This window comes from Staurois parvus, unplaced genomic scaffold (assembly GCF_062004578.1).
Source record: "Staurois parvus isolate SC_StPar_1 unplaced genomic scaffold, SC_StPar_1.0 ptg000534l, whole genome shotgun sequence".
NCBI lineage: Eukaryota > Metazoa > Chordata > Amphibia > Anura > Ranidae > Staurois > Staurois parvus.
The window spans coordinates 437104-452217 of NW_028318330.1; the positions used below are offsets into that span (position 1 = coordinate 437104).

The window sequence follows — 15114 nt, forward strand, 5'->3', positions numbered from 1 at the left end:
AACATTTTGCTGCCAGCTGAACCCCAGAATCTCCATAAATCCAGTCTAGATACATAAATTGTGTCTGCAGCACAGAGAAGGAAGATTATCCGAGAGAAATCCAGGAATACAGGACGGGGAACACAGCTCAGGAAAGTGACCAGGGGATTACAGGCTGATATCACCCAGTCCCCGCCCTACTCTGGACCAATCAGTGAGCAGTATGGGTGGAGGAATGGATTTAGTGTTCATGACCCACCTGTGCTGATCTCTGTAGGAGTGTCCTCCTCTATAAATGTCCCCGTTATTCCATCCTCCTCCATAGACTGCTGATCATCCCTCACATACGCCTCTTCTTCTTCTGCTTTCACCTCAAATTCTATATCGATTGGATCTCCACTCTAAATCAAGGAAATGAGAGAAAATATCATCTGTAAAATATAAGGTCACCTAAAATATCCACACATTGTCTCTACAAGTCCATGTTCTAGATGCTTCATCCCACCAACCTTGTAATAGTGAGGGATGGTGTGACCTTCCTGTGTGGAATCCCGGGAATACAGAGGACGGGGACATCTCTCTGGTGGGTTCCTGGTATTAGGTGGCTCCATCAGATCCTTGTGTCCTTCTGAAAACTCCTCCATCACTCCATACTCCTCATCCTCCTCTTTATACTCTTCTTTAACATCAATATTATCATCCCCGAGGATTCCACTCTGAAAGATATAATAAAACATTCATTGTAACAAACATGCTGTGTATAAATCACAACTACCAATAATTGTCATCATCTACCTGATGATGGTGAGGGATGGTGTGACCTTCCTGTGTGGAATCCCGGGAATACAGAGGACGGGGACATCTCTCTGGTGGGTTCCCATGACTGGATCCATCTGTAGGAAACACACACACTGACTGAATCCATTGTTTCTATGTGTTTATCAGATGATGGGGGATCTAGGTGGATCCTCCGTGCTGCTCTCTCCTTTACAATAAAGTCTCCTCTTACCCGGTGATGTGAGGGGCGGCTGATTGTCCATCATGACGTCCTTGTAGAGATCCTTGTGTCCTTCTAAATATTGATATGTATCATCAACATGTGTGTATCATTATTTGCTGGAGATAAAAGACATCACAGTGACTATGGAGGAAGAGGACAGGCATGACTATGGAGGAAGAGGACAGGCATGACTATGGAGGAAGAGGACAAGCATGACTATGGAGAAATAGGACAGGCATGACTATGGAGGAAGAGGACGGACATGACTATGGAGGAAGATGACAGACATGACTATGGAGGAAGAGGACGGACATGACGGGGGGTTACTGGGTTTAAATAGAACATAACATCTTATTACCGGTTAATGACTGTAGTCTGCCTGGTCTGTATCTGAGAATCATCCCCCCTATTCATGTGATCCTTATCAGTTCCTAATTGGGGCGGAGATGAGTGCTCATTGGGCCATCTCCCATATAAATTTAGTTCAGCTGATGGGGGGAGATCACTGATGGTGGGGCACAATCACTGATGGGGGGCTGCTTTTGAGTGAGTGCTGCATTGATGGAGTGCTAAGAAGCAGTTGAACTAAAGCAGAAGAGCTCAAACAGCAGGAGGATACAAGAAACTCTCCTGCATGCTGGACAGACTTCAGGCAAACACCCCGGGAAACATCTCTTACAAGTCTGAGTGCCACTCCGTGTCCCCTCTACTCCTCCTTTTCATATTAATTTTCTGCGTTCCAAAAATCTCATTTCTTTACCCCTCTGATCCACCCCAAAACTTATACATCTCCCCCTCACTGCTACCATATCCCTACTACTGCTCTCATCACCTCCTGCTGACCCAAACACCAGGTCTGGAAGGCATGTGCGCTCGTGTACATCCCGCCCCTATCTTACTTTCCTCACCCTCCTTCTCCTAACCTCTGGGGATATCTCCCCAAACCCTGGTCCTCCACTATCTCACCCCCACACCAGGCACCCTCCTTCTTCTAACCTCTGGGGATATCTCCCCAAACCCTGGTCCTCCACTATCTCACCCCCACACCAGGCACCCTCCTTCTTCTAACCTCTGGGGATATCTCCCCAAACCCTGGTCCTCCACTATCTCACCCCCACACCAGGCATCCTCCTTCTCCTAACCTCTGGGGATATCTCCCCAAACCCTGGACTTCCACTATCTCACCCCCACACCAGGCACCCTCCTTCTTCTAACCACTGGGGATATCTCCCCAAAGCCTGGTCCTCCACTATCTCACCCCCACACCAGGCATCCTTCTTCTCCTAACCTCTGGGGATATCTCCCCAAACCCTGGTCCTCCAGTATCTCACCCCCACACCAGGCATCCTTCTTCTCCTAACCTCTGGGGATCTCCCCAAACCCTGGTTCTCCAGTATCTCACCCCCGCACCAGGCATCCTTCTTCTCCTAACCTCTGGGGATCTCCCCAAACCCTGGTTCTCCACTATCTCACCCCCACACCAGGCACCCTCTTTCCTCCAGGAATAGCCGCAATCCCCTCAATTTAATATGAGTTCCCGTGCTCCCAAAAACCACCCTCCCTTTTTCTTGTGTGCTCTGGAATGCCCGCTCTGTCTGTAATAATCTCACCTCTGTCCATGACCTTTTTGTCTCCCGCTCCCTTAACCTACTAGCAATTACAGAAACCTGGCTCCAAGCAGCAGATTCTGCTTCCCCCGCAGCACTTCCCTATGGAGGCCTCCTCTGGACCCACTCACCCAGACCTTCTATCCCCCCTGAGCACCTTTCAAGTCCCCCCTAACCCTCCCTCTCTATCCTTCTCTTCTTTCGAGGTTCACTGCATCCGGCTGTTTTCTCCCATTTCTCTGAAGATTGCAGTGATCTATCGGCCTCCTGGACCCGTGTCCCGCTTTCTTGATGATTTCTCCTCCTGGACACCCTACTTTCTCTCCTCTGAACTACCCGCTATCATTCTTGGAGATTTTACCATTCCTATTAATGTGAACAACCCGACTACATCCCAACTCTTCAACATAACCTCATCTTTTGCATTAGCACAATGTATACCGTCCTCCACTCACTCTGATGGGAATACATTAGACCTTGTTTCCTCCCATCTTTGCACTCCCTACAACCTCACAAACACCCCCTTCCCTCTCTGCCAATCCCTACACTGGCCCCCACTCAGTGTCCTCCACCCCTCTCTGCCAATCCCTCCACTGGCTTCCCGTTGCCCAACGGATAAAATTCAAAACACTAACAATAACGTATAAAGCTATTTATAACTCTGCCCCAAATTACATCACCGATCTTGTCTCTAAATATCACCCAAACCATCCTCTCCGCCCCTCGCAAGACCTCCTACTATCTAGCTCCCTTGTTTCCTTCTCCCATGCTTGTCTCCAGGACTTCTCCAGAGCTTCCCCCATCCTCTGGAACTCTCTACCCCAATTTATCAGACTATCGCCTACTCTGTTCACTTTTAGGTGATCTCTGAAAACCTATCTCTTCAGGGAAGCCTATCCTGCCCTCAGCTAATACTGGAATCTTCTACTCCTCCTACCAGTCCATTCCTCACAGTTACTACCTTTTGTACCACTAGCCCCTCCCTCTTAGATTGTAAGCTCCCAGGATCAGGCCCTCCTATCCCTCTTGTATTGATCTGTATTGTTGCTGTATTGTCTCCCATTATATTGTAAAGCACTGAGCAAACTGTTGGTGCCATAAATCCTGTATAATAATAATTACCTCCTCTACTGCCACGTCAAGAAACCTCTCCGATCTCCTTCAGACCGCATGGAACTTCTTATCTTTAAATCCAGATCACTTCCTGTCTGTTCCTGACATCACTTCCTGTCTGTATTCCATAGAGAAGTCCTGTCTGGGTAGTAGAAATGAGATCACCATCTTGTGGAGTTCAGAGGAACTGCAGCCAAGAGAAATGTCCCCTAATAACCATTCCAGCATTGTATCTACCTTACAGAGATACCAGGGAAGTTCAAAAAGAACTAAAAAATGTAAGAAACAATAAACCTAACTCTCATGCAATCAACTGTTTAAAAAATATATTTTACTACAGACAGAAAAGTCTTTTTTTTTAATTCTTTTATTTAAAATTTGCAAGTAAAAACATAAAAACATAAATTCCAAATTATATATCAAACCAAAATATCATAATACATAGTAAACAAAAGGCAATCTTCACATTAGATACAAAACATGTTACATCATTTACATATCCCCTCCCTCAAAAAACCCTCCCCTTTATTACATACAAAAACCACCCACAACAATCAAAAACCCATCACCATATATCACATCATCACATCCCCTATTCCCCCCCCCCCCCTCCTCCCACCTCCCTCTCCCTTACTTATAATACAACACAACCATATACCAACAACCCATAAGTAACCCAGAAAAAATACATTTACATAATCCCTCCTATACCATCCTCCCCCTTATTACATATGCAATTCCACCCACCAAGCCTAACCATACAAAACCAAAATTCAAAAATCCAAAAACCCACCCCCATTTCTTACATAATTTCCCTCCCTCCTCCCTTCCTCCCTCCATATCCAACAGAACCCCCACACAAAATCAAAAATAATTATATACAAGAACCAAGAAAAACAACTGTACAAAAACACTTCAGAAAAGCATCCTATGTACACCAGTTCTTCCACTCCTGAGTTTTCCAGATGGCTTTTGCTTCCGTTTCTCCTCGTTTTTTAAAATCGAAATATGCGTAGTTATAGATCCTTCCACGGACCATGGCCGCACAATTTTTCACATCCACTCTTTCTTGTCTGAAAACCAAAATATTACGCACATCCCACAAGCATTCTTTCACACAATTCACAATTATCCACAACACTCTTTCCTCCTCCCTCCCTACATTACTCACCCCATACAACACCGTTTCATATGTCACTCTTACCACCCCAGTCAGCCCTTCCACCATTTTTTCCATTTTCTTCCATACTTTCCTAGCAAAACTACATTCCCAAAAAACATGCACCACCCTTTCAATCCTACCACACCCCTCTCTCGGACATACTTCACTGTCGACCAATCTTCTTCTCCTCTGAAACTCTCTCGTGGGTAAACATCCATGCACACTCATCCATGCAATATCTTTCTGTCTATTATCCAACCATTTACATGCTACCTTCTTCCATACCTTTTCACTCTGCACTACATTCAACCCACTAATCCCTTCCAATTCTTCCCTCTCATCCAACACTTTCATCACTTTTCTACTCTCACACCACTTTCCACGCGTTACCTCTTGTAATTCATACCTTCTTACATACCTCTCTATCCTCACATAAAACCACGGCGCATTGAAACATACTGGCTTCCTCAGATCCACCTCCCACAACTTACATCTTCTTAACACTCCCCCCCAGCATACCTTACCATACATCCTGCCAAATTCTCTTTCCCACTCAACCTTACACACATACTTACATACTTTATCACCAGAAATCTCTCAATATTTATCATTCCTTTACCACCATTCATCACACTCTTCATCACTTTCACTCTCCACAATTTCTCCATCTTTGACAACCAAAAAAACACATAACACATTCTTATCACTCGCTTCAACACTCGATCCGGGGCTGGAAACACATAACACATTCTTATCACTCACTTCAACACTCTATCCGGGGCTGGAAACACATAATACAAAAACAATAACATGGGCATCACAACCGATCTCACAATTAACACCTTCCCTTCCAACGTTAGAGTCCTGATAGACCAAAAATTACTTTTTTTCTTCATTCTCACCAACACATCTTGCCAACTCTCTCTCCCATACAAATCTCCATCAAACTTAACACCCAACACCCTTACCCCCCCTTCACATAACTTCCATCCACATTGTTCACGCTCCCTCCATTCACCAAACAACTTACACTCACTTTTCTCCATATTCACACTGAAACCACTTGCCATACAAAAAATCCCTATCAACAATTTTACTCTCTTCAAACTTGCTACATTTCTACACACCACCGTCACATCATCCATATATCCAATCACCTTCAAACTCTTCCCACTACTTCCAGGCACCTACACCCCTCTCACACATTTATCTTTAACCAACATTCTTATTAATGGCTCTATCACACAGACAAACAGCACGGGCGACAATGGGCAGCCCTGCCTCACACCAGATTCAATACCTATCTCCTCTGTCAAACATCCATTCACCAACACCTTACTCACCATTCCTCTATATAAAGACTTCACCCATTCTATCAATCTTTCAGGCATCCCCATTTTCTCCAAAACCTTAAACATAAATTCATGCAAAACTCTATCATACGCCTTTTCAAAATCTACTGCTAACACAGCCACCTCTTGCTTCCTTTCCTTACATAACCACAACACATCTCGCAAACTTACCAAGCTCTCACCAATCGACCTTTCTGGCACCGCACACACCTGTTCTTCCCCAACCAACTTCTCCACCACCATACGTATCCTATTCGCCAACATTTTTGCCACAATCTTATAATCGACATTCAACAACGATATCGGTCTCCAGTTTTTTAGGTCTTTTTTATCCCCCTTCTTATATAATAATACAATCACACTTTCTGCCATTGATCTCGCCATCCTTCCTTCCACCAAAACTCTCTCAATCACCTCATACACACACTCTCCAATCACTTTCCAAAACATACTATAAAATTCAACAGGCAGTCCATCACTCCCAGGCGTCTTCCCTTTCTTCATACCTTTCATGCACTCTTCCACCTCCTCCTTCCTTACATCCTCAACTAACCATTCCTTATCTTCCACCTCCAAACATCCCTTCACCTCATTCAGTACTTCACTTTCAATTCTTTCATCCCTCTTCTTCTCAGTAAACAGATTCTTATAAAACTTCCAAACCTCTCCACTCATCTTCTCATTTTCTTTCACCTCACACCCATTCTCATCCAACACTCCAGACATCTCCACTTTCCCACCATACACCTTCTTAAAGAAAAAACTTGTACACTTCTCATCCTTCTCTTTCACCACCATTCTTGCTCGTGACACAATCTCTCTTCCCCTCCGCTCCAAAAACATCCTCAATTTCTCCCTTGCTTCCACCAATTCAGTCCCTACATTCTCTCCCCACTCTCTCAATTCTTCCAAATACCTCAATCTTTTTTGCCACCATTCATACGTCTCTCTTTCTTTCTTTGCTTTCTCACACCCTTTTTTTATGAAAAATACTTTCGTCCTCACCTTCACCCATTCCCACCATTCAACCACATTCTTAAAATCATTCCTCCTTCTTTTCAGTTTTTCAAACAACACCACATATTCATTCTGAATCCTTTCATCCTCCAATAACTCTACATTCAATTTCCATACTCCCTTCCCAGACATTACCTCTGACTTCATACTTACAACACATTCAATCCGGCCATGGTCCGTGAAGGCCTCCCTCTGAATCGCATAGGACCCCACTCCTAAATTTTTAGACAGAAAGCAAAAGTCAATCCTTGATTGTAATTTCCCCCTATCCGAAAAATATGTACACCCCCCTCCCTCACCTACATCCCTTAATCCAAAAATTTTTAGAATATCCCCTAAATCCTTCCCTGATTTATCTACACCGCCACCACTTCCACCCCCACACCTATCACCCGCATGCAATATACAATTAAAATCCCCCAAAATTAGAGTCGGGTCCCTCCCTCCCAAAAACAACTTCATTTTACAGAATAACTCCACCCTCCCTTTCCCATCAGTAGGTGCATAAACACAAAAAATTTTAAACATAACCCCCCCATATTCACAGAAAACTACTAAACACCTTCCCACCTCCACCTTCACCTTCCTTAGAATTTTTATTTTTGAATTTTTAAACAAAATCCCAACACCACTAGATTTTTTTTTTTTTTTTTTTTAAAGAGACTTTATTAGGATTTATCTTATACACACATGAACCAACGATAATATTTATACAGTATACATAGCGTAGCAACATGTCAAAGCAGGTAACAAAATCCAGAAATACCAATTGTTCTCATAAAGAATATGCAAAAGCCCCAAGAGAGACAAAGAGAAAAACAGAGATGTGTAGGAATAAAAGATTTACTTATAGAAAAGGGAGACATCGCACGAAGTGTCGAAGTGTAAGGGCTTAGGAGTAATGTATCCAGGGTTTTGAGAAGATACGAGTCAAAACATGCGTAGGTATAAGTCTAGAGAGATAAGCAGATATATTCCATGTTAGCCAATAGTCAAATGACCAGGAGGAGGGTCAACGTGCATATGGATAGGAAGTGGGAGCAAAATAAGAAAACATAGAATAGAGATTAGACCGTAGGGAGAGAAGGAGAAAGAAAATTGAGAAAACAAGTCTAGAAAGGAATAGACCATCATGAAAGACAGAAAGAAAAAAGAGAAAAAAAAAAGAAAAGAGAAAGAGAAAGGAGGGAGAAGTAGAAGACTTAGGAATGTATTGCCTAAGTTCAGAGGCCAGATGACCGGAAGAACATGTCAGTAACAAGAAACAGCTCGGCAGTGTGTGGGGGTGTAGATGGGCTAGTATGGGGACATTTCACTAAGAGTCAGCAATGAGGCGAGGTTGTGAGAGAAAGAGAAAATAAGAAAACTGAAAACTGAATCCAAAGTGGAAGGAGGGTAGATTGTCAAAATAGCGAGGTGAAGTAAAGGTCCAAGAAGGCCCAGAAAGTGTAATTTAAACAGTCAGATTACCCCTAATACGAGCAATACATAATGCATCAGGAATATCCCAGAGGCTAAATTAGGACCAGGCTAGAAATCCGTGTGAGGGGTGCTGAGACTCCGAGGAAGGGAGTATTCTTGAAACATATTGTCCCCACTTGCGGTTGAACTTTTCCTCTCCTGGAGTAGATGGGGAGTTATGAATGCTGAGCCGCTCCAAACGAAGTAGAGAGTGTAAGTCCAATTTGACATCCGAAATGGTTGGCGGACAGTTGGAGACCCATTTTTTTAAAATTGACCTTCTCGCTGCCATCAGGCAGGTGGAGAGTCACGGTTTGGCAGTTCTGAGCAGAGCAATGTGCTGATGTGAAGCAGCAGTCACGGGAACATCCAGGTTTCCAAAAAGAAGGAGCAGTGGGTCTCTTGGTAGCGGGAGAGCAGTAACGAAGAGCATAAAGTTCAAGAGTTGGGACCAGAAAGTAGAGATCGAGGGACAACTCCAAAACCTGTGGTGGAGGGATGGCTTATATGAGCCACAAAGCGGACACGTAGAGATCGTTGGGTCTGATCTTGAGTACAAACAAGGCATATAGGCATGATGCATAATTTTAAATTGCTGCTCCCGCCAAAATTCGTTCGTGTTGAACGCACAGGTAGTGTTAAAGCCTGCGAGTATTTGTTCCGCAGTGAAAACATTGTCAAAGTCCCGTATCCATGTTTTGATGGAGGTAGAGGAGTCCAACGGTGTAGCATATTGCAAGGACAATTGACTATATATGTTAGATATGTTATACTTCTGGTTCCTCACAAGAACTTCTATCATAGTCGTGCAAAAACGGGTGGACTTATTCTGAGCTATGGATTTCACAAAATTCCTGACTTGTAAAATATACAAAAAATGATGGGAAGGTAATTCAAACGAGCCAAGAATTTGTTGAAACGGAAGGGGAACGGAACGGAACCTGATGCACCGTCATACAATTGGTTCACCAGTCTAAGACCCTGGTTATACCACAGATCGTAGGCTGCATGTTGTTTAGAGACAGAGAAGGAAGGATTGTGATGTATGGGAAGAAAGCGAGATATCCAGGGAGAAACTCCTAGTCTACGTCTGACCTCCCTCCAAGTGAAAAGTGTATCCCGTATGAGTGGATTATGTTTAAGATGAACCGCTATTGAGTTGGAGTTAGAATGTAATAGGGCCGACAGGTCGAACGGACTCACCATGGCTGATTCAAGTTGGTAATTGGAGAACATGGACGCTTGGGATAGCCAATCTATACACACCCGTAAAATACAAGATAAATTATAGAGCCTAATGTTGGGGAGGCCCAGTCCGCCCTCACATCTAGGGAGAAACAGCTTGTGTATAGCTATACGCGGGCGACGCCCCCTCCATAGGAAGCTGGAAATCCCCTTGTTTAACTTGAGTATATCTGTGCATTTGAGCAGAAGAGGGATAGTTTGGAGAGGGTATAAAAGCTTCGGAAAGCTTGTCATCTTGAAGAGATGGGCTCTACCCATGAGGGATAACGGCAGGTCTTTCCACATTTCCAATTCCGCTAAAATTTTTTGAATAACTGGCGAAAAGTTGAGAGAATAAAGGGACGAAGCTAACTTCCCAATTTTGATGCCCAGATAGGTAATGTAACGTGTATTGATTTTAAAGAGGGAGTCGCAGGCCCAATCAGGAAGTCGAGCGTGGTAGAGGGGAAGGACCTCACTTTTTGCAAAATTAATACGAAGACCCGAGCAACACCGAAAGTCTGCAAAAACTTTCTGAATATATGGCAGATCTAGTGACGGGTTGGAAGTGAATATTAATATGTCGTCCGCAAATAAGGCTAGGCGAAGATCTTGTTGAGCAACTTGAACGCCATGAAGTTGTGACTGAAAAAGCAGGAAGCGGGCTAGGGGTTCCAATGCTAAATTGAAAAGCAAGGGAGATAATGGACAGCCTTGCCTTGTTCCTTTATGTAGTAGAAAAGAGTTAGATATTTTTCCCGCCGCTACTATCTGAGCCGTTGGGGCAGAATACATAGCCTGAATTAACTGTATAAACGAACCGGAAAAGCCGAATTTAGAGAGTACCAGTTGGAGCCATTGAAAACTAACGTTATCAAAGGCTTTTTCAGCATCGAGAGAAATAATCGCTAAATCCTGAAGGGGGTTATTTTTAGCCTGATGCAGAACTGTAAGCACTTTGCGGATATTAGACGTGGCCGATCGTCCCTTTATAAAACCTGCTTGAGAAGGGTGAATGAGAGAGGGTAAAGCAATGGCCAAACGGTTAGCTATGATTTTAGAAAGGATCTTTGCATCTAGGTTAAGGAGGGAAATGGGACGATACGATCCAGGATCAGAAGGGTCTTTACCTTTTTTTGCTATTAGTTTAATGTGGGCTTGCGAAGCCGATGGGAGATATACCCCGCTCTCCTGGATGGACTGATAAACTAGCTGGAGAGTAGGAGACAGAGTTTTGTCCATCAGTTTAAAAAATTCAGAGGTGTACCCATCTGGACCTGGAGCTTTACCATTAGCTAGAGATCTAATAGCTAGACAAATATCCGCCTGTGAAATAGGGGCATTTAGAGATTGCAGTGCTATTGGATCTATTTGGGGCAAATTTACACTTTCCAGAAAGGACTGTGCTCGTGCCTGGTCAATAGGATCCGGCCCGTACAAGTCTGCATAAAAGCTTTCCAAAATAGATATAATCTCTTCCGGAGATTGTTTAAGTGCCCCCTGGGAGTCTTTAAGAGAGGTGAATTGCGTAGGGGTGAAAGGCTTCCCACACAGACGCGCCAGCAGTTTGCCTGGTTTATTACCAAACCTGTGATATTGTAAGTCAAGGTGTGAGTGATGTAATGCTTCCTGAGCAGCCGCCCAGGTATCAAATTGGTTTTTAGCGTCCACCCAAGCTTTCCTGTTGTCCTGCGTATTAGAGTCCGCCATTTTTCTTTGAGTCAATCTAAGAAGGTTACTAGCTTCAGTGAAATTAGCGTCCACCCAAGCTTTCCTGTTGTCCTGCGTATTAGAGTCCGCCATTTTTCTTTGAGTCAATCTAAGAAGGTTACTAGCTTCAGTGAAATTACGTGAAATTCTTTTTTTTATAAGCGGACGTAAAAGCGATGAGTTTTTAGCGTCCACCCAAGCTTTCCTGTTGTCCTGCGTATTAGAGTCCGCCATTTTTCTTTGAGTCAATCTAAGAAGGTTACTAGCTTCAGTGAAATTAGCGTCCACCCAAGCTTTCCTGTTGTCCTGCGTATTAGAGTCCGCCATTTTTCTTTGAGTCAATCTAAGAAGGTTACTAGCTTCAGTGAAATTACGTGAAATTCTTTTTTTTATAAGCGGACGTAAAAGCGATGATTTTGCCGCGTAACACAGCCTTCCCTGCATACCAAAACAAATTTGGATTAGAGACATGGACAGCATTCGTAGTTTGAAAGTCTGCCCAGGTGTCTTGTAATAGTTTGGAGAGCTCCTGATTATTCGCCAGAAACGAGGGGAAACGCCATATCCTAGGATGTGGCGTAGGGTCTAAAAAGTTTATAGTAATAGAGATTGGAGAGTGATCTGATATGGCTATGTCATGTATGGTAGATGATACAACATGTTGCAGTAGAACGGAGTTACAAAAAGTATAATCTATTCTAGATAAAGAATGATGAACATGGGAATAGAAAGTGTAATCTCTGCCGTCCGGATGGGTTAAGCTCCATATATCGGTAATTTGCATTGCTTCAGCGAAGCTACATAGCAAAGTAGGTGTGAGACGGGGAATCTGAGGGGAGCGAGGGCCACGGTCTACACTCTGCGATTTATCCTCCTGCTCTTGCATAACAGAATTAAAGTCCCCTCCCACGACAAGCGGCTTGTGAACATATGCCGCCAGCCGTGAAGAGAGGGCTTGGAAAACCTGCCTCGTCGAGGAGTTGGGTGCCTAAAAACTAGTAAGAACCAATTCTTGGGTTCCGAGTTTGATATGTGCTGCTATTAGAGATGAGCGAATCGAAGTATCCGAAGTGGAATTCGAGTCGAATATCGGAAAAATTTTGATTCGTGCCGAATCCGAAAAACAGCCTAATTCGGACGCGCGAATCGAAATTTTTCCGAAAATGGCGGCTGACATGTGCGGCGACGGAGCGGGGATGTCGGGGAAGGCGCGCAGACAAGGCGCGCTGCCCCATAATGCATTCCTCAACGACATGTGATCGCATCAGCCAATCAGCAGCCAGCCAGCCAGCACTGTGTAATGGTCGAGGTATATATAGCGGCCATTTTGGAAATCTTCATTTGCCTGCAGTCATTGAACAGAGGCAGACCGCTCTGTACTAGGGACAGGGACAGAGTTAGGGCCACAGAAACGAGAATTGGGGACAGAGAGAAGTTACTTAGGGACAGAGAACCATTACTCAGGGACACAGACTTGTTAATGAGGGCCACAGAATCGTTATTTAGGGACAAAGAAACGCTAGTTAGGGCCACAGAATTCATACTCAGGGACAGACAGAATTTTCACTCAGTGCCAGAGAATTGTTACTTAGGGCCACAGAAACGTTATTAGGGCCACAGAATTTTTACTCAGGGACAGACAGAATTGTTACTGAGTGCCAGAGAATTGTTACTCAGGGACAGACAGAATTGTTACTGAGTGCCAGAGAATTGTTACTCAGGGACAGACAGAATTGTTACTGAGTGCCAGAGAATTCTTACTCAGGGCCACAGAATTCATACTCAGGGACAGACAGAATTGTTACTCAGGGACAGACAGAATTGTTACTGAGTGCCAGAGAATTGTTACTCAGGGACAGACAGAATTGTTACTGAGTGCCAGAGAATTGTTACTCAGGGACAGACAGAATTGTTACTGAGTGCCAGAGAATTGTTACTCAGGGACAGACAGAATTGTTACTGAGTGCCAGAGAATTGTTACTCGCACAGACACAAAATTGTTACTTGCACAGACACAGAATTGTTACTCGCACAGACAGAATTGTTACTCAGGGCCACAGAATTCATACTCAGGGACAGACAGAATTGTTACTGAGTGCCAGAGAATTGTTACTCAGGGACAGACAGAATTGTTACTGAGTGCCAGAGAATTGTTACTCAGGGACAGACAGAATTGTTACTGAGTGCCAGAGAATTGTTACTCAGGGACAGACAGAATTGTTACTGAGTGCCAGAGAATTGTTAGTCGCACAGACACAAAATTGTTACTTGCACAGACACAGAATTGTTACTCACACAGACAGAATTGTTACTCAGGGCCACAGAATTCATACTCAGGGACAGACAGAATTGTTACTGAGTGCCAGAGAATTGTTACTCAGGGACAGACAGAATTGTTACTGAGTGCCAGAGAATTGTTACTCAGGGACAGACAGAATTGTTACTGAGTGCCAGAGAATTGTTACTCAGGGACAGACAGAATTGTTACTGAGTGCCAGAGAATTGTTACTCGCACAGACACAAAATTGTTACTTGCACAGACACAGAATTGTTACTCGCACAGACACAGAATTGTTACTCAGGGCCACAGAATTCATACTCAGGGACAGACAGAATTGTTACTGAGTGCCAGAGAATTGTTACTCAGGGACAGACAGAATTGTTACTGAGTGCCAGAGAATTGTTACTCAGGGACAGACAGAATTGTTACTGAGTGCCAGAGAATTGTTACTTGCACAGACACAAAATTGTTACTTGCACAGACACAGAATTGTTACTCGCACAGACACAGAATTGTTACTCAGGGCCACAGAATTCATACTCAGGGACAGACAGAATTGTTACTGAGTGCCAGAGAATTGTTACTCAGGGACAGACAGAATTGTTACTGAGTGCCAGAGAATTGTTACTCAGGGACAGACAGAATTGTTACTGAGTGCCAGAGAATTGTTACTCGCACAGACACAAAATTGTTACTTGCACAGACACAGAATTGTTACTCGCACAGACACAGAATTGTTACTGAGTGCCAGAGAATTGTTACTCAGGGACAGACAGAATTGTTACTGAGTGCCAGAGAATTGTTACTCAGGGACAGACAGAATTGTTACTGAGTGCCAGAGAATTGTTACTCGCACAGACACAAAATTGTTACTTGCACAGACACAGAATTGTTACTCGCACAGACACAGAATTGTTACTGAGTGCCAGAGAATTGTTACTCAGGGACAGACAGAATTGTTACTGAGTGCCAGAGAATTGTTACTCAGGGACAGACAGAATTGTTACTGAGTGCCAGAGAATTGTTACTCAGGGACAGACAGAATTGTTACTGAGTGCCAGAGAATTGTTACTCGCACAGACACAAAATTGTTACTTGCACAGACACAGAATTGTTACTCGCACAGACACAGAATTGTTACTCAGGGCCACAGAATTCATACTCAGGGACAGACAGAATTGTTACTGAGTGCCAGAGAATTGTTACTC

General features: G+C 43.8%; 1 protein-coding gene across 1 annotated transcript; it reads right to left on the minus strand.

Moving 5' to 3' along the window:
* Window positions 1-227: 227 nt before the first annotated feature.
* On the minus strand, window positions 228-716 carry LOC149451518 (uncharacterized). The gene is made up of 2 exons (XM_089690567.1): window positions 489-716; window positions 228-380 (listed from the first exon to the last, which is right to left on the minus strand). Exons 1-2 carry the CDS (start codon window positions 714-716, stop codon window positions 228-230), a joined length of 381 nt encoding a protein of 126 aa, XP_089546693.1.
* Window positions 717-15114: the final 14398 nt, after the last annotated feature.

Coding starts and splice junctions, on each gene's coding strand:
- LOC149451518 (XM_089690567.1), bottom strand. CDS start 716: ATGTTTTATTATATCTTTCAGAGTGGAATCCTCGGGGATGATAATATT. Junction 381..488: donor CCATCCCTCACTATTACAAG/GTTGGTGGGATG, acceptor TCCTTGATTTAG/AGTGGAGATCCAATCGATAT.